Source organism: Varanus komodoensis, unplaced genomic scaffold, assembly GCF_004798865.1.
Source record: "Varanus komodoensis strain SLA01 unplaced genomic scaffold, ASM479886v1 scaffold30, whole genome shotgun sequence".
NCBI lineage: Eukaryota > Metazoa > Chordata > Lepidosauria > Squamata > Varanidae > Varanus > Varanus komodoensis.
In genome coordinates, this window is record NW_025335762.1 from 10749034 (window position 1) to 10773285 (window position 24252).

At 42.5% G+C, this 24252-nt stretch overlaps 1 protein-coding gene across 13 annotated transcripts in view; it reads right to left on the reverse strand.

Annotated features, from left to right (window-relative positions):
* The window catches only part of PKNOX2 (PBX/knotted 1 homeobox 2), a 372168-nt gene that overhangs the window by 94273 nt on the left and 253643 nt on the right, over nt 1-24252 (reverse strand). For all 13 annotated transcript variants that reach the window (XM_044437340.1, XM_044437344.1, XM_044437343.1 and 10 more), the window contains one exon: nt 3114-3253. In XM_044437340.1, the coding sequence (XP_044293275.1) occupies nt 3114-3253 (140 nt within the window). The remainder of the gene's footprint in view (nt 1-3113; nt 3254-24252) is intronic.

The following is a 24252-nucleotide window of genomic DNA, read 5'->3' on the forward strand; positions in this document are numbered from 1 at the left end:
AAAAGTGGAAGGAGAGGATCAAAGGCCAACTCAGTAAGTATCATGAACAAAGCAGGAGATGGGCATGAGGTGCACTAGTAAGGAGTTTTGCTGCTCCCTCACCCAGGCATGGACATCCCAAGTCAAAACTGGAGAGAAAATGAAAGAGAAACAGAGAACAAGAAAGATCCGAGGCATGATTTCTTTAAAAATATTAAGCATCACCAGTATACATTTGCATGTCCCATCTGTTAAGAGTATGTTATGAAATGCCCACAGCACTTTAGCTGTTGGGCAGTTTAACAATGTAATGAACGAATCGTTTTTGATCCTTAATACCAGCTATAACATCATCATCATACAATTGTTGTTGCTGATACTATTAGTATTGAATTACTATGATTAAAGCCAGGCTTTCCCTGGCTTTCAGCCAAATATGCTCTGCTCTCCTCTGAAGTTGTGTTTTAACATCTTCATTATTTTCTATTGTTTTTACATTATTTTTCATATTTAGTTCTATATATTTTGATGTAAACCATGTGGAGATGTCAGGATTTCAGAAGTTATGAAGCAGTTTAAATTTTAAAAAGGCACTAGGTTTTTCTGCTTAAAAGTAACAAACTTTCTCCCTCAATTATTTATTTATTTATTTATTTATTTATTTAAACATTTTTATGCTGCCCCATTCGCCGAAGCCTCGGGGCGGCTCACAAGTTAAAATAATTATAATATAAATTAAAAATATAAATATTAAATTAAAATACAACAATACAGTATAAAATAAAATAAAATTTCTCCCCATTATATTTGCTCATCCTCTCCTTACTCCCAAATCTCATTGACGATCCCACAGTAGCACTGACAGAATGAACAGATGGATGAGGATGATGAGGGTGAAAAAAGTATCTGAAATTTCCAAGCCCTGTACAAAAATGAAACAAGACAAGACTGTGCAGGTCCTACTTGTGGATTTGCAATTTAATCTGAACATGTTCCAGTGGGGAACAGGGATGGGGAAAAAAGAATAAAATAAGTGCATTCAGGTACCATTCTGTACACAGAGCCTCTTCAGAATTGTATTGTGTGGTCAGCTGGCAAAAGAGAAACTCCCACATGATCCAATTAGAACCAGACACCTCATTCCCAAGTTTCAGAATGCAGGAAAAGGATATTTTCTATTAACATATCGGTCATCACAAAAAAAGTAGGCTGAACATCACAGACCTTTCTCTGTTCTCCTCTTGGTACTACCCTGCAGCCAGGCAAAACTGTAGGTAGTAATATAGACTGGGTTTTGGTGCAGCTGTATGCAGGTGTGGGAGAAAAAACCAAGAACCATATATATATATTTCTTTTTATCTGTGCTCTCTGAGAGGAGCCTGTAAAAGCTACAGCTTAAGCATTAATTTGAATTGAATGGGGCCTTGTTAAATTTATTGACATGAAATGAAAAATCCCCAATGCGGTTTTGAACTGTCATGCTACCCAGAGGCAAGAAATTTTAATTAAAAAAAACATACCAAAAAAAAAAAAAGCCCTCTAGGCACTCAGTATGATATCCAAGCCTTCAATTCAAACATTCTTCTTCCTGGCTCCCTTCACTTCTTATCCTACATAAAAAGCCCACGCTTCCTTTTCTCTGGCTCCTTTCTTTGCATGTACAAAACATAAATCTGCTAATACACAGCATTAGAAGTGTGAAATCAAAATATCACAAAAGATTCCAGAATCTGGGCTGTCTCGCTCATAAAGCTCATTTACAGAGCAATGTGTGATGGTACTTAACATGGCATTGTCAATTTCTATTAGGAATATTGATGTCCTCACACACTGAGGCATTTGCTGGATTCTCTGCAGTCTCTGAGCATGAGTACCAGTGACCCCAACTGCTCACACAGCACTGGACAGAAGCCATGAGCAATCCCTTTTATATCCAGTATTAGTGCTGGGAGAAGCAGGGATACTCAAGCTCACCACAATTCTCTGGCGTTTACTTCAAAGCTTGATTTGGCTTGATCCTATTCCTTTTTTTTCAACCTCCTTGAACCAGAAAAAATCATATTTTTAAAAGATGTGCACCTTGTCTCCCTTAACTAAAGTATATTTTAAAATGTGTGCATTTAAAAGGACACTCTTTTAAAGTGTGGAATACAACAGTGCTGAAAGGGAGCATGCAAGGCCAAATCAGGGGAGATTGCTCTCTGTGACATGCTTGTCCCTATGCTGGGGCTCACAACCTATGGGGTAGGGATACACTGATGCTGGCTCATTTGAGTTTGCTTGATGGGCTCCTGGCCTGCTTCGATCCAATGCTCAGAAGAGGGTCAAGCTGGTGTGCTTCCACAGATTTCCCTCTGTGATGGGCTTTGAGTTGCACGTTTGTTTTATGAAATGCCATGGAAATTCGCACAAACTGCAGAGGCCTACTATTTAGCTTCCTACCCCTGGAATACTCAAGTAGCCCTGACCCTGAGGTCCACCTTGTGGCCTCAGCAGCTCATCTCTCTTTCTGCTCTTTCTGCACCTGTGGCAGGGATAAAGGGAGGACGCGCCAACTCAGAGTTCCAGTTTTGATCATGGAGAAAGATTATGAGCCTGGATCTGAGAGTGTGATTTTTCTGTGGTTGTCCAGATTAGCACTTACTGGCCAAAGGTTTGCGCCTTAAAAATCACATGATTACTAGGCTTAACTTTGGGAGTTAGACCCAAATGTGAGCACTCAGCATGTGCCATATTCCTAAAGCAGAAAAAAAGGATTGTGTACAACTATGAAGAATCAAATGCATGCTCACTGACAAAGAAGACCTGGATCATAGAGAAAAGATTTCCAAAGATTTCCACCCACACCAGAATATTTATAGTTGCATCATCATTCCATTGCCTGTAACACAACTTCTTTGCTAACGGAGAGAGCAAATCTCTTTAAGTCTTCAGCTTGAGGCTTGCTGAGTCTAATGTGCACTGGAACCTGTCTTTTTCAGCCTACTGACAAAGACACAGAGAAGAAACAGCCTCTGTGCAGCATCTCCCTGACAAGTTAGCCCCAGGCCAAATTCCAGCAATATTTCAGCAAGCCACTACAGGGATGGGAAGCAACATTAAAGAGCAGCCTGGCAGACAGAAACCCTCTGTACCTGTAGACAGCCCGCTTGTCAGCCTCCAGCTGTGCCTGAGGGTCGATGGGAGTGCTGGGGATCGGGGTGCTGGCTGCTGCCGAGGGCGTAGTGATGTGGACGGGTTGTGCTTTCGCTGGCTGTTGAGCTGTGGCAGTCATCTGTTGAGAAGAAGAAGAGGAGGACAAGGGAAGCGAAAAGTTGAGAAGGCAAAGAGGATCAATGCTTTTGGGTGGAGACACCACTGGTCACTTGCAAGCATAGCAGAACATGAAAGACAATGTTTCTGCACCTAATAAGGCAGGAGTGGGCAGAAAGTACCTCCAGATGTTTTGGACTTCAACTCCCAGCGTTCCTGATCATTGTCCAGCTTAGCAGAGGCTTTTGGGAACTGAAGTCCAACACATCTGGATAGCTACTGCCACCCCTGAGACATGGAAGCATGAGCATCAAATATAGATAACGTCCACTATACGTACTGTCTGAACTCTCTGAAAGCAATGCTGACCATGGTCTCTACCTGACTGTTCTGGGGTTTCCTGCTCTGTTTTTAGCACATGGCAGTTCTTGTCTTTCTCCAAGGGTTGATGCACATATCTTTAGAAAGGATTTTGGAAACGTAGGTCCATGATGATACATGGGATCCATGAGAAGAAGCCTTTACTTTTGATTGCTTTCATCCCCACCCAGGGGTATCTGCTACATTATCTAACAAAGCCTTTTCTAAGAATATGGAAAGAAACTAAGAATACAGACCTATGCATGTTTAGAAAGAAAAAAAGTATTAAAAATGCCCAGGAAAGCTACTGGCTTGCTCCCTGTTGAATGGAAGCTGCATCTTTCTTAAACTTCAGGACAACCCTGTGGTTTGGGTGAGGCTGAATCAAGAAGAATGAGTGAGCTCCATAAATGAGCAACAGTGTTATAGTGGAGTCATAGCTCACAGGACAAATGCTTTAGGACTATTTGATTATCCTGGATGACATAACCTGCCATCATCTTCCAACTTCTCTGTTCACTCTGAGTTCATCTGTAATCCCCACAGTAAAGCTGGGCAAACCAATTTTCCCAACAATATTTTGTCATGAGCTGTCACTGTTGAAATGAAAATTAGTTTGGAATTGATTAGTCTTGAATGGGCAATCAAGACCATTAGCTTTATAGCAGATGGGGTTATTCCTGGTGGCTAGAACTGGTTGGCTGATATGAATTGAAAGAGCTGCCTGTATTTTTGGACTTCCCTTGGGGGTGTGAGAAGTAAGTTAGCAGCATGCCTCTGCTCAGCCAGAATTTGAACCTGGATCTTCCTGGTCACAGTCCGAACACTCTATACCAGCTTGACTTGCAATGCCATGAAATATTAACTGTGCTGGCTGTTTTCTCGAGCAGTAGCATTTTTCCCTTTGCTATTCTCCTCCACTCCCCACACCTTCCTGTCAGATACATAATGAACACTGATATCTATTTCATGTCCCTGCCCTCAGCCAGGAACATATATGGAATTCCTGACAGAACTTATTGTAAAACCAGCACAGGTTAGGTACACTCATTTTTGGGTGCATATGCTAAACTATTATCATGCCTCAGAATGCATGCAATGATCCGCACATCTAATACAGTCTGCTGTTAATGGACGGTAGTGCCCAGTTTGTAAGAGAGATATAGAACAAGTTCCCTCTGCAGATACTTCAAGTAGGTAATGTATCTGGATAAGGTTTCTTGGCAATGAAGCAGGATTCCATGCTTGAGAAGTAGACTTTGAGGTTTAAATGCCCTTCATGTATTTTGCAGCAAGCAGTCAGAGGTCAGGTCAGTTTTCAAGCTACACCAACAACCTCCTAAGTCTGTCTTGCAGAATTCAGAGAATGAGGAGAAGGAATGTGAACGAGGGAAAGGGCCTTTCCAACGGTTCTAAGGAATTGAAACACAGATCTACTCTGAGCTGGAAGGAACCAAGAGGTCACCTTGGAGAGGAGCAGACTGGTTCAGGGGCAGATCTGCCCATTTGCCTCAGTCAGGGATCAATTCTATGCATAGTTACTTGCAAGTTTAACCACTCCCACCAGCTGCTGGTGTTCAGTGACATATGGCCTCCTGACACGGGGGCTCTAAGGCCATTCGGATGAACTGCCATGGATGCATCACTCCTTCCTGAGTTGGTCCAGTTTCCTTTCAGGTCATCTAAGAGAAGCAGTCATTGTCATATTTTGTGGCAGGACATTCCATAGATGAATGCCAAATGCTGATATTGATTGATATTGATATGAGTCCTGTAACTGTACCGTATAGTTGAGACAAATACATGCGGCTTTGCTCACGCCAACAGTCACAAGAAACCTGCACCAAGCAGCACCAGCCATGACTAAGCCTGGATTCGACCCAGTCAGTCTTCCTGGTTCCTCTTTTGGTCACTTCATATGAGGAATGCAGAGGAATTCCATTGGTAAAGGGGATCAGTGAACGGGGTACCTAGAACTGGAATCTCTGATATGCTGGTCTTTATCACATTACCTGGGTCTACTAGATGGGCAATACATTTAATGATGCTTTACTAGGGCTGGAAATAATGATGCTTTACTAGGGCGCCTAAGTTATGGAACGCGCTCCCCAGAGAGGTCCGCCTGGCGCCGTCGTTATTTGTTTTTCGGCGCCAGGCGAAGACCTTTTTATTCAAGCGGCATTTTAACTGTTAATATTATTGGATTTTATCTGGCCAGGGCGGCTTATTTTATACTGCATTTTTGTATTTTTAATTTAATGTTTATATTTTTGATTGATATTATAATTATTTTAACTTATTGTTGTAAGCCGCACCGAGGCTTCGGTGAATGGGGCGGCATAAAAATGTTTTAATAAATAAATAAATAAATAAATAAATATTTACTCGATTGATTGTTCTGGTTAACAATCAGTCAAGGGACGTTAGGGACAGAAGAAGAGCCCTACTAGATCAGACCAAATGCATGTGATTTTGGTAGATAAAAACAAAGAAATAAGTTTAGGACATGGAGACATACAGTGTTCCTGATACGTGTATAAGCACAGCCAATCAAAATTACATTTTGATTTGAGCATATTCCAGCACCCAGTTTATGACCTAATATATAACAGATGTGCAATGTAGTTAATTTGCAACTGGTATCTATTTGATGCTTTTCTGGGAAAGTGCAGAGAAGCTGAAAAACAGAGTTATGCTGTTATACTATTAAAACAAGCATCGACTCAGAAGAGGCATTCTTTCTCTTCCTGTTAGAAGGGAATCCCTCTTCCATGACTATTTCCTGGAGTGCAAGGGTTCATCCTCCAGCAAAACAAAAAAAGTTTCATAATTATTGTTTTATTTATATATAAATACATGTCATGTAATAAATCAGATAACATTGCAATCCTGTACTTGATACAGAAGTCCGACCATATGTGACTTGGTTCTAGGTAAGCATACATGGGATTTCAACCTAAAATTCCTATTATCAGTCAGCTGAGATTTTTGTAATTCAGAGATGGGGAACATGGGATTCCTCAGATGTTGGACTGTAACTCCTGTAATCCCTTGCCAATATGCTCGCTAGTTTAACAGCAGTGACAGAGTTACATATTCCCCATCACTGCTATAACTCATTGATCTTAGTGGGAATCTTTAATGACTGGAAGGAATGAAAGGAAACCAAGAAGGAAAACCTCAGATTTTAATGATGAATAACAGACAATAATAGAAAATACATAACTATAATAATATGCCCATTACAAATATCTCTATCACAAATGCAGCTATAGATTAAACATTGCTAATTTCTATTTGAACTATGTTATTTAAAAATGCTTGCATATTTTTTTAAAAAAATCTGATATTAGCATATCACATCAATTTATGAAAACAATATACATCAACTGACATATTTGAAATATTAACACCAGGTTTAGGATAAATATACACATACTTGCCTGGGAGTAAGCACTATTGAAAACAACAGGGATTACTTCTAAGTATATATCTATAGAATGGAACTATTACTTGGGACTAGCCCATCAACACAATAGGAGTTACTTCAGAGTAGACATACCAGTCCATCAAATCATAGAAAATAAAGCATAATGCATTTCACATAATTGTTCCAAATCATAATAAAAGTTGTCAGTTTCTAAAAAAAAAGTGTGTTCCTCTCTCTCTGGCTTATGCGAAATATGTCATTTCATGCATAACAGCCACATTCCAAACCCTACAAATAAAACTCATAAGGGCAGGAAGTGATGGGCTTCTTCAGGCTATGGCAGCCTTAGCAGCAGCTCTTAATGCATGTATAATAGTTGCATGATGCACCTTTTCCACCAATCCATCTAAATAGCTAAGCAGGATGTATATAGCAGTTCGTAGTGGTCTTATAAGGCATGATTTCCTTGCTACAGTTTTCAAAAAAATCAAATAATCTACTTGCTTGACAATTATCAAGGGGTCTTAGATGCATGACAATATAGAATTAGGATGCAATCTGTACAGACTGGTCAAGGAAAGCTGAGACTAGCAAGACTATGTTTTGGTCTAAACATGTGTAGGGTTGCACCATGTTAATACTGAGTGGTACTCCTGAAAACCTAGCAAGTTATAATCCTGGGAGAAAACAATAGGTTTCATGTCAGAAGTAACAGCTCTGCGCTGCAGCATGAAGGAACTGGGCTGAAAACTTCAGGGTAAAATAAAACCACCTCTTTTTTCTTTTTAAATAGCTGAGAAAATAAAAGAGAGAAGTAACTCATGCTAAACTCCCCAAAAATTCATGGCAAAAATACCTTGTTGTCCTTATTGTTGCTGGTATGGACAAGGCTAATGAATCACCAAGGGGCGTTTGGAAATTCTAAACAGGAATTGAAGCAATTGTATTACCTCTATTGCTACAGACTGAATGCATTTCACAGCCAAGTGACCAGAGGTCTGTGTAATGCAAGAGATTTTGAAGCTTTTAAAAAGATGAGAGGAATGTAAAGTGAGCACTAATTCATTTTAACACAACGGCTATTGTCACCGGTTAACACAGTGGCTGTCATGAAGCCATTCTGCTTAGCCACCAGCTCTCTACTTACTTTGGACTTAATTAAACTAGAATGTTGATGCTAATGATTGATCAAAGCATTGGCTTGCTGGCTGTAAAGAACTCCTCTTTGGGTACTTTCCAAGCTTTGGTAGCTTGCAAAAACCCTTTAAGAACCAGCTATAAAATAAAATAGTCAGAATGGGTATCAAAAGTAGAAACCACAAGCATCAGGGTTGATTTATTATTTAAGTGTGCATTTATTTGATATATATTTATACCTATATTTTATTTAAATCACATTTCTTTATCACATTCTAGTTGGGCTACTGGAATGCTCTCAATGTGGGTCTGCCTTTAACATAAAGTTACACTTAGTCAAGAATTTATCCTAGTTATTTTGTGCATTTATAGTCAGCCTTCCAATAGTCAATAAACATTCCCAGGGTGACTTCCATAAGAATAAGAATAATAAAAGAATATTGCTGCAAAACCAAATATCCCAGCATCGAATAAAAATTAAAGCAGCTTAATTTGTTTGTTTGCTTTTACAAAGTTAGTAATGTTTAAAAGCCCGGGGAAACAAAATAAAACATGAAAAATAGCCTTAGACTGAAATTATAAGCACTAGGGATGGGTGCTAATTTCATTTGGTTCACATCTTGATACACAGTCCTAATCATTGCAATCAAGTTAGTCAATTAAAGTGTACACAAGATGCACGCAATTTAGAAAAAGTACACACAAATGCAGATTTAAGGGAAATCACACAAAATCACTATGTACCATGGGGAAAGGGCATACATTAAGAAATACATGCGGTATTTAGTAGGAGGAATCTGTGCAGGCAAACTACCAATGGATGTAGAAACTGAACTTCATGGTAGTCTCACAAAAAGAACTTAATGGATTCCTCCAAGCCTACCAGGTGCCATGACCTTTGCTCCTCCACCTTTTCAAGATAGAGGAAGACTCCAGCAAGAAGAGGATCAGACCACTCATCCATGAGAAGGACAGTCATTCCCATAGCCACCTTCCTGCAGCCCCAAAGACCTGCGCTTGCTATCATCCTCATTATCTCCCTCGCAGATCCTCCCCAGCTTTGCAGATGAAATCAGATGAAGGACTTCTAAGAGTCCTGTCCACTGTAATAGAGGAGAACCTACCTCACTGGCTGCGTGAGGTGTCAGAACACTGAGACAACATTCAGCAAAGGTTCCAGTAGTGGGGAGGTGTGAGAGATCAAATTCAGTTCATTTCTTTTACAGAATTAACTCAATGCCAAAGGTGGGCAGGGAGCAGTGGAGACTGGAGATGCTAGGGTATGATTCACTCTAAGATGCTTCCTCTCTGCCCCCGCTCCCCCATCCACACACACAGGAGAAAGACCCACGTAAAGGAGATTGGCAGATGGGAGGCCAAGGATTGCCTCTGTTGGGCCTCCCCCATGCCGACTTCAGCAATGTTTTTGCGTTGAGGGGCTCTGAGTGGTGAGGACACAGTGGACAGGATTCTGCCCTTGAAGTCTTCTGAGGATGGAGAGCTCACTTGGGTACAGCGGCAAGTGTTTCTACTCCACTACAGCTGATCCAGAGGCATGTGTTCTCTTCTATGTGATCGAACATGGTTGGACAAGCACAGGCCCTCCTGGGGTTTCCATCTGGCTTTCCAGGTTCCCCCAAGTGGCCGTACCCCCTTCCTTGACCCAGCCCCTTTCTCCTGAGCATGGATCAATTGATGGTCCCCTTCTTTTGTGCATTCCCCCCATGCTAAAAGTTCAGAATGCCCAAGACTTCATCACTAGCATCAGGAGCTTTAAACTACAATGTGCTGGCGTGTTTTGTGGTTTAGGTCTTGCCCCCTTTCCTTTTGCCCTGGCCACCACTGGAATGTGGCCTTGTAGGGCCTTCTTCAAAGGGGAACTTGGTCCTGAGGTTGAAAAAGTTTTCTGGTTCCTGCTGCAGAGAAATCCTGAGAGACAAATGGAAAGTATTGAGTTGCCCTGGGGCTGCAGAGATAAGCACTGCCTCATTGTGTTGGTTTGGGTGTGTGTGTGTGTTATTGAAATTATTCTAAGTAAATTGCCTCATTTGATCATTGTTGGGTTTGTTTATTACATTTCTATGTCTCCCAGTAGCCAAAGCTCTCTGGGTGGTTTACAAAGACTGAAACTTTAAAAATGCAGTATGAAAAAACAGTCTGGATATATGCTTTTTAAGTAAATGACAAGTAAATGTGAGATAAAGAGTGTTCATGCATCTTTTAGTTTATGCGACTGACAAGAGGCAGCTACAGTTTCTGTTCTAGGTGTACACTTGAGCACGCATAGGGTACAGACGGGAAGCAGAGTGGGGCACTCATCTGAGTGGGTCTGACCCCATCTGAGCACATGCGGGCTCCTCGTTAGACTTGTGCATTTCAATGTGAAGGACTAAGGTGGTCCTTGAAGGACATTTAATTTCCCTACAGTTGAAGCTGCTGAAGACACTTACAAGCTCTCTTCAGAATGAAAGAGCAAAGGTGTCAAGCGATGCCCACCTCTTGTATCAATGACCCTCCCCAGCCCAGTTTTAGCCCTCACAAGTTCCAGAAAATGCTTTTGTAGGGCTTGAATTTACTCTAGAGTTGCAGAAATGTAGTTCTGGGCAGGGTTCTGATAACCAGCTTTCATCCCAATATATTAGAAAATATATTGTCTATTTAATGCATGCATTCACTTTTCAGAACTTTATTCCCTGAACTTCAAGGACAAAATAACAGGGAAATGACTTCACTTGGAAATGCTTTAATTTATTATAAAGCAACATATGAAGTACAGGATTTTTATGCAGATTCCCAATTTTCAAAAGATAGATTCTCTTGTGCATTTGCAGAGATTATGCTCAATATTACTGGCCCCTAGCAGAAGCAGAAGATTATTAAAGCAGTAGCTCTGTTCTCAAAGGATGTTTTTCCCATTGCTTCCTCTTTATTTTCATAAAATCCAGTCCTCCTCTTTTTTTTCTGACAGCCAGTTCACTGGCTTTGAAAAGTCCTGTCAAGCAGCCTTTCAGTTGGCAAAAAAAGATATTTATGCTAAGCTGCCCAAGTAGGAAGCCCATTCTTGCCTATCTATTTGTGCTTCTCAGTGTAAAAATGGGACATTAACACAAAGAAGCCTTTCAGTGGTGTCTGTTTCAAACAGATATATTTCCACATGGTATGTTAGGGGCAACAGACTTCTCAAGGTCATTTAATCCAGCCTGGACCCTAAGACAGGTTTATCCATGCCCAATTGCTCAAAGGACTGAGTCCTTTCCAGTCCAGATTGTAGAGTGCCTAGGTCAGCCTTTCCTGGTGCCATCCAGAACTTTGGACTACCAATCCCATTATTATTATTATTATTATTATTATTATTATTATTATTATTATTATTATTTCTTTACTGCCTAACAGCAGAAGCTCTCTGGATAGTTTATAGTTCATAACATACAATAAAATATATTGTATATATTGTATATTGTATATTACAAGCAACAATAACACTCTTACAAGTTTTCTCTACAATAATTTAAAATGGAATATAAACTACTTAAATCATTAAGACAGGTTAATCCCTGACCATTGGCCATGCGGGTGAAGGCTGGTCCAAAATATCTGGAGGGTGCCATGTTGGATTAAAGCAGGAGCCACTAAGTCTACTCCCAAGCCATAATCAGATAAACAAGACGTATTGCACAAGCTATGCTAGCATTAGCTGCGCTCAGCCCCCAATAGCATATTTTCTAGGCTGAATATCATGGCAAAGCATGAGAGGAAAGGCAAAAGAAAAACAATTCTGCAGCAACCTTGACTTTCAGCAGTTCTCTCTCCTCCTCTGTTCTCCCTGCTAATGCTATCCTTTCCTGTCTCTAGAAAGGAAACTTCTTTTCTGGCTTAGTCTAAAAACTGAGCCAAGGAAGGGTTTCAGGCTCATCCCCTATCCCCATATCCAATAGTACCTCAAATCCAGGACCTTGTCACTTTAAGCCAGAGGTAGGCTACTTGGTGATCTCAAGGTGCTTTCAGTTACAGTACCTATAATCCCCAACCACTGGCCATGTTGGCCGGGATTGGTGGGAGTCGAAATCCAAAACATCTAAAGAGAACAAGGCTGCATACCTCTCCTCGCCTATCGGCCGCTCAGGTTCAGCACAACGGACAGTGCCAAAAAAGCTCGAAGGACGGGCCAGGGTGCATCTCTGTCCTCCGGACAAAGGAGAAGCCACCCTTCACTGTTGGTGATATAAGTGATTAAGAAAAGTGATGGGACCAGGGAAAGGCTGGACTGGAGCCCAGAGGCATCCGGACTGGCATTTGGGCTGTGGAGCAGAGAGAGTGTGGCTGACCTTGAAATTATGCTGACCCTGAAATTATATGTCTATTTTTGCTGGGGGGGGTGGATTTATTCTGCCATTACTTTCTATTTCCTTTTGATTAGTATTCTTCTACTGCCTTTGTCTGCACCAGCAGAAAAAAATTCCAGGAGACTTTGGTAGGAAAGAATGACTACGATGAAGCACTTCCAGTGTCAAAAATTTCCTTTAAATTCCCCATAGGAATGGGGAAGAGTTAACTACATTTCCCTACTGCCTCCTTCTGTCTCCAGTTTCAGCTGCCTAAGCAGGAAAGAAGTCACACTCAAGGAACAGCTAATGGGAAATGGAGCTGCATTTTATAAAACACCCTCTCTATTCAACTTAGTGTGTTGGAGTCCAGGTTGGAGGAGGGGGCGGTGAAGAAAGGAACCAAGAGGAGCAGCGAAGCGAACAAACGATGACACAGAAGTTCCAAAAGCCATAAAAAAAGCCCACCAAGGTATCATTTCTGCAAAGTGACCTTTCTCACCAGAGGGACACATTTAAGAGATGAGGATAAAGAGGCCTGTGCGACTTTGAACGTGGCTCATAACACAAAGATTTCACTTCATCTTAGAAATCCTCTACGAGGTGGCGAAGTGGGCTTCACAGAAACCCCGTGGTGACAAAATGGTGTCTCTCTCTCTCTCTTCCCTGCATACAACAGTTAATCACCACCCCCATGCACAGTCATTTTCTTTCATGCAATGTCTGGACTCCCTTGTCAGTCCTTTTCTGAACTTGAGCAAGGCACTGCTAAGCTGGTATGGTTGCCCTGGTCTCACAGCTCCCAGAAGCCCCTAACAAAAGTCAGAAGAGAGGCTTGTGGAACTATGGCCAATACTTCATGTGATTCAGTCCTCCGTTCATCCATTCAGTAGTGTGCACAGAGTCTCATGGCCAAAGTCCAGGGCCCCAAAGTCTGGTTGCAGAGGGGCACAGAGTGGACAACCCAGACAACATCAGGTGAAGAGGACAACAAGGCATCAGAAGCAAATTCCATTTTCTTCCTGAGGTCATGATGGTGCTATGACTTCAGAGAGCTTAAAATGTAAACTCAGAGGAGTATTTGCCAGTAGGTTTCACAAATTTCTAAATATGAGGAATATACAAACAGTTGTAAAGCATGGACTGGTGGCTGGACAGGATGAGAAATGTTAGTTGAAAGGTTCATAATATGTGGCCGTTAAGTCCAGGGTCTAAAACTGCCTAGCTGCACATGTTCGCACATTTTTATCCTACTCCTTCCTCCATGGAAGGCACCTGTACATGTTTTTCTTCCTAAGGGCTTTATCTCAACTTCCATGAGGAAGCTGCCTTATTCAGGGTGGTTCAGGACTTCATGGCAGCCATGACAACCATGGGGCTATCCAACATGTCACTGGCTCAACCCACAGAAAACATCACACCCTGGACCTGATTTTCTCGACTGGGCAGGAGGTTGGTGACCTGAAAATTGTGGGGCTAACATCTGTCCCTTTGTCATGGTCAGATCTATTCCTTTTGAGGTTTGGGCTTTTGGCCACTTTCTCCCCCTGCAAGGGAGGGGAACCCATTACGCTGGTCCACCTGGAGGCTAATGGATTCCAGATGGTTCTGGGGAACTTTCCCAGTGGCATGGCAGGCACTCCTGCCAATGCTTGGGTCACTCTGTGGGATATGGAGATGGCTTGAGTGGTTGATAGGATCAGCCGCAAGCACCCTCTCCTCCCTTGCAGAGCCCATCCAGCTCTCAGGTAGACACCAGAGCTGGGGGCAATGAAGCAGCAGGGAGGACAGCTAGAGCTCAGGCGGAGGAGAACTGGACAAGTACGCAACTGGACATGGCCCATTCCATGGCCGACAAGGCAGTAAGGGCGTATTTCATTAATATCTCCCCATGCATTTTAGAGACATATTTTTGTTCAGAGAATGGCACTGCAAATTTTCGAGAAGTAGAAATATTTAAGGAGAACTGCATTCCAGTTTATATCCTGGAAGCACACATTTGATAAGGCCTTAGTGAAATATCAGTTGAATATTCTCAGTTACATGTTCATGGAAATAATCACAAGCTGATCATAATAGCTGCAACTCGGATCCAGAATTTGTTGAATAAACTCCCCCATTACTTGTCAAATGGCCTGATCTATTATATCTGATAAGTAAATCCCATCAAATTCAATGGCATTTTCAATCAATTGTTCACAAAGGTTGTAGCTTTCTTGCTTCTATTGTTACATGTCACTATTCATTGCTAACTTGTTTTCAGACTGATTGTAGAAATAAACAGAATGATGTACAACCATAAAAATGTATTTGACATCAAGTTTCTATTTCAGGATTTTAGACCCTCATTAACTTTAATTTGGAACCATTCACAAAGCTCAAATCTCTATTTTGCAACCACCTCAGTAAAGGTAATACGGTCGATAACATGTTGAATGGCAAACCTCTAAATTTTGTTGAAATGTTATTAACATGAATTTTCTTCAATTAACACATGCTCAGCTAATCACTTGCCCCTTCTCTGATTAAGCCATTGTATTTAAATAATTTTGCTAATGACCATAGCCTAAATATGTGATGTTGCTTTCAGAAACTGAAAGAAGTATTTCCTTCCTTAAAATTCAGCTAGATTTAACTCATTCTTAGCGAGGTGGGCATCTCAAATGCTATCTTTTTAATTTTCTTTTGCTTGCTTAGGTCCTTTTAAGGGAGCTAAGCAGTCACAATCTGTTCCCCTGGTTTAAAATTGGTCCTTGCTAATCAAGTCAACCTTTTATTAATTTGCTACTAGTGTAGTATGCAGATGGCTTCTCAAAAACCACCTTGCTTATGAGTAGGCTTGGGGCCCGGCTATCTGCACCCGTATCAACTCAGGAGGCCCTTCTGTGAGAGCCACCCCTCAGGGAGATGAGAGGGGTGGCAACCAGGTGAAGGGCCTTTTCTGCTGCTGCTCCCCATCTCTGGAACTCCCTCCCTAGGGAAATTCACCTGGCGCCATCTCTATTTTCCTTTCGGCGCCAGGCAAAGACATATCCTTTCAGGAAATTTTTAAACGTTTAGCCTGTATGCTATGTCCCCATTCAATTGTTTTTATAGACGTTTAATTTATTATGTTTTAATTATTTTTAATGTGTTTTTACTGTGTTGGTATGTTTTACAGTGTAAGCCGCCTAGGTAGGCCTTGGCAATTATAGGCGGCCTATAAATATATGTAAATAAATAAAAATCTGGGTCCAGAAGGAAATTTCTCAAAGTTATTTGGAGAAAGTGAGTGTTCCTCTCACCACCAGCAATGTCATTAGATATGGCATTGTGACAAATTCTCAAGTACAGACACTCATCACGACAATTCCCATCATTACATTCTCAAGGGCAGTCCAAAGCTGCAAGCAGACCTGTTGAGCCGGTGTGGTGTGGTGTGGTGGTTGAGTGCTGGACTTGTTATAATTTTGGAATTCACAAAGGAGGTGTGGGACAGCACCCTCCACAACGCACCATGCCCAATGAGGGTAAATCAGGCAGCAGGTGACCCACATACAAAGGGGGGTGACAAGCCAACACAGCTGCTTAAGCTTTTCCATGTTGCGGAAACTGGTTTCCTGCATGGACTGCCAGCTCAGCTCAGAGGAGATTTTAGGGAAAGCAGATTTTTTTTTTTTTTTTAAAGGCTGCATCCTTGCCAACCCCAGCTTCACACCTTGTGCCCTAAGTGTTTTGGGTTTTGCTCAGCAGTGTGTTGCCAGTGACAGCAACAACCATGCTGGCACCCTGGTTCCTGTTTTGTATTCTGGGCAACGCCATGGACATAGTATCAATTCATGGCCCTTGTAGTGGAAACATGGTGGGCAGCAGGAAAATAAAAAGTGAAGGAAGAGTTGCAAAAATTCCTTTCTTTTTCTCATGCAGTAGGAGGGGGGCTGGGAAATGCAATATGTCAGAAATGTCCTCAGGGTGGGAGGAAAGACGTCTTCGGAGGAATTTCAACTCTGCTGTAAGTCTGACTGATTAATGTTAGTGAATCTACTAAATAGCACTGTTAGCTAGAGAGGGAGATTAAGGCTGATCATGAGAACCACTCTTAAAGCGCACAGAGAAAACAAATCACACAGATACATGCTAGATATGCTATATACGCCACAACAACTTGGGAGCAAAATTAGAAACATGATATGAATAAGGAGCATAGGCTAGTGGCTTCAATGTCCGTGTTTTCCCTCTAGATTTTAGCCTGAGCTTTACAGGAGCTTTCCCTGCTGCTGAAAATGTCCTAGAGATGCCATCAAACAGAGGACCGCCTTCAAAATAGGGAACTGTCTCTATGAGCAGGACACAGGGCCACCCCATCAGGAAATAAAGTGAGTATAAAAATGAATTCTTTGTATATGTTATTAGTTACACTATATTGTTTTAAATAATTAACTAGAATCATTTCCCAAGTGAAATAAGAAAGGACTTCTGAATGGAAAGGACATTTTTAATGGCATGTATTCTGGTAGGGAAGACCAGGAATCTCTCTGGAAAAATATACAACAAGCTTCAAAATAGATTTGTTTGAATGCTCACAAGTTGAGCTAGCTTGGTCTGTATGGAAGGCGAGTTGCATGTCTGTGTTATTTTTTAACTTTGGGAAAAACGTAAGCTCAAAAGAAGACAAAAACCTGGCACAAGGAATGAACTTTGCTGAAGTAAATTATGATGGGCTTTTATTTAGACTTTTAGGAATCTTTACTGAGCCTGTTAAGTTATAATTCAGTGTCTGATAGAAGTGAACCTGTCAGTTAAAAGCTTCCGTAAGGAGTGCAAGTGACTGACGGCTATTAATATAAAGTTCTGTCTGAATCTGCAGAGCATCAGAGGACATGGCTAAAATCCAGAGGACAGAATCATGCATAGAGGAGGACTTAAGGCTGGGGGTGGGGGGAGGAGTAAAAGTTGGGGTGTTCAGCTTTGCAGCTTCCAGAAATGTGTTTGCAAAAGAAACAGTTGATAAGATTTCATTGCCTCACCCAGCAAAGATCTCTATGGATCACAGGGCCAAAAATGCCATTGCCCGAAATCCTGAAGAAGTCCAACCCATCAGAGTAAATACTACCCTTGATGGAGAAATAGGTTGGCCTGGCAGAAGGCAGTGTTCAGTGAGTACGTTCATGTTGGGAAGGATGGCAGCTCGCTCGCAAGAGCACATGCTCTGCATGCAAAGCTATCAGGTTCGATTCTTGGTATCTACTGGTGGCACTGGAGAAGTCCCCTCTCTGAAAACATGGGCAGCTAACTGCCAGTCAGTGTAGGTACAACTGAACTAGACAAGCCAATGGTCTGGCAAAGTTTAAAACAGTTTCTTATGTCCCCAGAAGCACTTGGTAATCTGAAGAGGCATGCTACCGCTCATAGTGCTAATTGCTCCACTAATAATTAGGGACAGAATATCAGCAGGCAGTGTCTGCGTGTCCATCAACATTACAGAGGGACTCCGTGCAATTTGTTGTTGTGTATTATTGTTTTGCCATGTGTCCAAGATGCAGTTTTAACCAACATGGGTGGATATTTTGCAGCATTATTGCAAGCATCAACAACTTCCAAGAGTTGGGAAACAATAAACATATCTACCCCCACAAAGCCAAGGCTTCTGTGTGCAGTACACCACCAAATTCAGTTACTTTTTGACCCATCTTCGTGGTATGTGAATCAGGCACTGAAGGCTTTCAAACAAACTGAATCACATATCTCCTGGGGGATCACATTTCTTAACGACTTGAAATGCTTTCCAGTGATACGGATATTGCCACAGATCTGTTACAGGATTCTCGAGCTCCATTTCTGAAACACGGGTAGTGCTGTTGCGCAAATCCTCAGCCAGATCTGAAATGAATGCTTGCAGCAGCGATCACTTTCTCCTGGGACATGAAAGTGTTTGGCACCATGACTAGCCATGGGGGCTCCTTTCAGCAGCTGCGATTTGTTAATCCATAGTATAATGTGAATTAAATTAGGCTCTTCACACTTAACTAGCCCTCAATCTGCATTCTTTTGTAACTCCTGAGGTTTCTGATGCAGCCAACAGCTAATCCCTGCAGCCCTAAACTTCCCCCAGCTGCTGGGTTGTAGCAGTTATGGAGGGATTCCAACAATTCAAGGCCAGTAAACTTAATCCTAAAGCTGTTAGGCTCTTCTAAAATAACGAGACCCACCAATTTAAAGCTGTTAGCCTTAATTAACAGGAAAGGAGGCATTCGGGTTACATGCTGAAGCACAGGGCTTAGCCAGCCAGTCATGCTCCGTTGCTTAGCTTCCAGTTTGTATTCTCCATGGTGTTACTGATGTTTGCACTTTGGATGGCAGTATGGAGAACACTATCCATAGCCTGCATTTTGATTAGTTAGCAAGACTAGCCAGTATCTAAGATCTGTGGGACGTTGCTGGTGTTCATTCTGCAGTGCCATTGGGAGGATAACACTGCAAGAAATATTCTGTAAAACTGGGACATTTCTTGTTCGAGATCCTCATGCTGACATTTCAAGTCTAGCTGGCTTGAGCATTCAGATAGGAATTGTCCCAGTCGCGTAGTCTGGAACAATATCCAGATCAGATCGTAGGTGAACATTTCAGCTCAGGACTGGATCTCAGAGCCAGCGGGGTGACTTGGAGTCAGTCACAAACTCTCAGCCCAACCTACCTCACAGGGTTGCTATGAGGATAAGATTGAGAGCCAGAGGAGGAGAATGATATAAGTTGCTTCGAGTTCTTTGTAAGAAAAAAGGTAGAATAGAAATCTAATAATCAAATATAAATAAAGGCTATTCTTACATAAACCAGATTATAATATGGGATGGTGTAACATGGTGCCCTGCAACAGCAGGGGGTTGGACTCGATGGCCTTCATGGCCCCTTCAAACTCTACTATTCTATGATTCTATGTTCTGTAAATGAAGACTTTTCCAGAGTTTGACAAGTTCTTATAAAAGTGAGCTGAAATTGAATGTCCAACCAACTGCAGTGGTGCAATTCAACAGGTTTAGCAAGGCCAGCTATTCCCAGCTAAACACCATAGGAACAGTGAGAACACAGTAAATTCTTGAAGATCTGCTGGCATTCAAAAATACTCAATTTTTGTGAAGGAAAGAAGTTTGCAATCATGAATCTCTGGAAAAAAGTGGCATTACATGCTTTCGTCTATGGGGGAAATTTGCACAACTCTGGAAATCTATATAAATGGGGGAGGGGTTGCATAATTTTCAAATTCATGCCAATTGTGTTAGCTTTGTAGCATTTTATTCTATTAAAAATGAATCCAGATTGCAACCACTAGTGCAAACTGGGGAGAAACTTGCAGTGAGTGATGTTTGGAGAATCTTGGTACACATGAACATTTATTTTTATTTATTATAATTATTGTAATATATATCAATAAATTTATATTAATAAAATATTTATTAATATTTATGTCAATAAGCTGCTTGGCGTTCATAAGAAAAGAGTGGGATATAAATCTAATAAATAAATTTACTACCCCTTTCTAATAGTCTTGGGTGGTTAGGCTTGTTCGCACTGCCATACCTACCATGTAGATGTTAACACTGAGAAGCTTACCAAGAAAAACAAGAAGTAGCCCTAATCCTGCACTAGTGGAACATCAAAGAAGAACCAAGGAAACATGAATGAAGAAGGCTCCTGAGGGTCCTGTGGACCGCAAAGAGATCAAACCAGTCAATTTTCAATGAAATCAAGCGTGACTGCTCTTTAGAAGGCCAGATCCTGAAGATGAAACTCAAATACTTTGGCCACCTAATGAGAAGGAAGGACTCACTGGAGAAGATGCTGGGAATGATCGATGGCAAAAGGAGAAGGGACAGCAGAGGATGAGGGGGCTAGATGGAGTCACTGGGGCAGTGGGTGTGGGCTTGGGTGGACTCCGAGGGATGGTGGAGACAGGAGAGCCTGGAGGAATGTTGTCCATGGGGTTGTGATGGGTTGGGCACGACTCTGCGACTAAACAAAGAAACACAGGGAGACATGGATTCAATTTCCTGCTTAGCTATGGCGCTAACTGAGCATGCTGGTTTGAGTGCTGGTCTGGGGATCTGGGCAATCCAGCTTCATATCTCCTCCTGGCATGAAGCTCACTGGGAGACTTCGGGCCAGTCCCTCTCAGCCTAACCCACCTTACAGGGTGGTTGTGGGGATAAAAGGGTGCTATGTAAGCTGCCTTGGGTTCTTCACAAGAGGAAAAAAGGCAGGGCAGATGTGCAATGCAAAAATAGCAGCAATAACACCGATAACAGTGGGGAGAAACTGCGGGGCTGGTTTGGGAGGAGGCCGTGTATGCTACTCAACTCTCGGGGCAGGAACAGAGGGATGCAAAAGGAATGGAACCATATAGAGCTCGTTTCATTCAGTGAGACTGGGTGGCAGTAGATTTGCACACAGCAAGTCCCTGGCCTCTCCATGCAGGGCTGGGAAGGACCCCCTCCTGAAACCCCAGAGGGCCACCGCCAGTCAGCTGTGACTATCCTGAGTTCAGTGACTAACAATCTGCTTGATATAAACCAGCTTTTGATGCTCATTTATTTCTCAAATGTAGATACTGCTTTCCACAGAGGTACCGCAATGGTAAGCATAATATTCACAGGCATCAGAACAACAGTGCCCTGGACCAGCAAAGAGGAAACGAGGAAGTACCTCTTCATGCAGCATGTTGCTAACCCATGGAATTTGCTGATGCCACAAGAGGGGGATTGATGGCCACTGGCTGAGATGGCACTGGAAAGAATGCAGCAAATTCCTGGAGGTTACATTCCACTAAAATGGACTCTTGGTCTTCAGATAGGAACAGCAGATGCTACAGGAAGCTGTTCAGGGTCTGCTTTTGATCATGGACTGGATGAGGGTGACGAAATCAAGACTTTGGTTCTCCTGGTCAGACAAAGGGCAGATCATGGAGCAGGGATTCTGCCTGTCACCCTCTTGCAAACTCAGACTTGCACGATGGGTGAACTTGTGGCTCTGGATCTGAAGCTGGATGCCTGCTCTCAGAGGTGGCCTGGAATGCATTGCACAGCCGGGGCTAGTGAGCCAGCTGTGCCCGTCCCTAGAGATGCCTGCACCTGCCACATTCATGCATGTCCTAGTTATATTCTGCCCAGACTGATGCAAGGCGCTGCATGTGGGGCTGCCTTTGAAAACTCTGTGTGGGGCAGTTCGGAAACTTCAGCTTGTCCAGAATGCCGCAGCCCGACTGTTGACCAGGGCTGCTTGAGAGCTCCCTTGTTGCAGCAGCTTCACTGGCTACCAGCCTTTGGGGAACAAATCAAAGAAATAGGTAAACCATACGGAAGAGTGGCTGTCTTCACAGCCACCTTCCTAGAAGCCTCTTATTGGGAACAGCATGTTGGTCAAGATCAAGGTGGGCAACTTCGGGAAGCATCTGTGGGGCAGCAGGGGAAAATTAGAGACTGGCAGCCAACATTGATGATGAAATGTTAAACAGACCACTAAATGAGATTTGTCTCTTGCAGTGTTGGCCAACCTGGAATGTGATCAGAAAACTATGCTATGGAGAATCCTTTGTCCTAACATGGCAGTTACCGAAAGGTGTGCCCAATTGTCAAGAGTGTTCTTCATCTACAAAAGAGTGCATGGCTGCTCCGAAGGAAGGATTAGGCTGCTCTGAGCTTTCGCTGCTGGGTGGCATAGAAATAGCCTAACTAAATGCATTCTCTCTTTTTTCTCCCTCTGCTTTATTGGACTGCGAAAACCAAGTCAGCTCAGCATTTCCAGCAGCCATATATGCATGGTAATTGTCTCAGTTCATGTTGATCCCTATTTTGTCTCAGTCAGGCCTTTTCTTCCTGGGTGTTTTTGATTGCTTTGGTCCTAGGGCTTCATGTCATGGGAGAAGGAAACAATTTCTGCTGTGTCAAGCAGTGCTTTCAAAATGTAAAAAAGGACACACCAGGCATATTCAGATTAACAATGATCGGGACTGGAGCACAGAAGAGGCAGTGGGTTAGTCTGCAAAAAAAAAAAAAAACCCACTATTTCTCTTGCTGTTGTATGCTACTGCTGCAACCAGTAATTTTCTTGAAATATTAAATAGGTAAAATTCCTCTGCATATGCAGCCTCCTCAAGCAATTAGAGAAAATAAGATAATAAAATAAGATAGCAATAGAAACTGTTGCATGGTAATTAGAAGAGGTGTAGGTAACCTCTTTATAAATGCAATGAATTGATGGTGGTGATGGCTATGGGACTACAACTCCCATATTTCCTGAATACTGGCCATGCTGGCTGGGGCGCATGGATGATGATGCCCTCAGCAGGTTGCCTATCGGTGGAGTAGGGAGACCAGGGTGCAGTCTCCTTTCGGACTGAAAGCTCACCTTGGGACAGTCACTTTGCTGACCAAACCAGCACGGGGAGAAGGGAAGAGCACAGCTCTGTGTGCCAGCCTCCTCTCACTATGTTTTTTAAAGACTGAAGCTGCAGTTTGTTTAGAATTGGATGTGAAAGATTCCGCTCTCCTCTTCACTGGTGTAAACGTGAACGAGTGGAGAACACATAAGCCTGCGGCAATCATGAATTATAGGCCACAGCATTGCTGGCAACAGCCTGGGTATGACAGAAAATGAAGTTTTGATAAAATCATGTTGCTCACGGTTAGATTGCAAAATATTCCAGAATTTTAATGTATCACAGGGATACCTTATAATTACCGGCTCCTGAAAAGACAAGTTGCAATTACATTTCAAGCTTATCTTCCCGCCTGTAACCATGTCCACAAATGAATGGAAGCGGAGATCCTCCCAATTTCAGCAGCTGGGCCTTTCTGGGGTGGGAGGTGGCTTTATATGATCAAGTTATACTAGGCTGGCAAGAACTGGAGAATGTGTGTGCGTGTGTGTGTGAGTATCTCCTGTTTAGTCTACACATTTAATATGATGAGCAGAATTGTCAGTGTTACCTTTGGTAGGTGCACTTCAGAAGCCTAAGGTAAGGGTTTCCCTTAGTGGTGGCATCTCTCTCTCTCAATCTCTCTTTTACAACAAAAGCTCTGTAGGAATCAGAACATAACAAGGGTGGGCAACCTGCAGGTATTGGCCTAATTTAAAAAGCCCCTTTTATGCAATCCATTCAGCCCTCTGGCAACTGTGATCTGTCCCTCTCCGGGCAGCCTGAAGGGCTGGGATGAAAAGAGAAAGAGAAAATGGGATGGCAGAAAAGAGATGAATCGCTCATTCTTGGCTTTGACCCTGTTCACGTGCAGCCCTGACATATCATCCCAGTACCTCTCCATGGGTAAAAAGGTTATCACCCAAGGACTAAAGGACCTTCCAGTAGCCCTTGGCAGAGTCCTCATTCTCTTCCTCCTCCTCCTCCTCCATTAATTTATCTAATTAAATTGGTAATGCTGAAACTGCAAAGTTTCTTCCTCTTCTGTCCCTTCCACCTCATCCGAATTGGAGAAACCGATCTGAGCAGACTGTGATGTCCAAGAGTTAGGCATCCTCTCTATAATATACACAAATGGGAGCAGGGTTTATTACCCCTGATAACCAATCTGGGGTATTATAATCCGGTTTATGTAAGAATAGCCCTTAATTTGGATTTGTTTGCACTGTTTTCCCTTTCCCATCCTGACAAGGCAAATCTGCAAGGGATGTGGCTGCAGAGTGAAATGAGGGTTCATTGTTAAACAATGGGATGTACTTTTAGAAGGTACAATGGCCCCCAGTTTAGGTGACTTTAAAGGGGGGTTAGGCTAATTCATGGAGGTG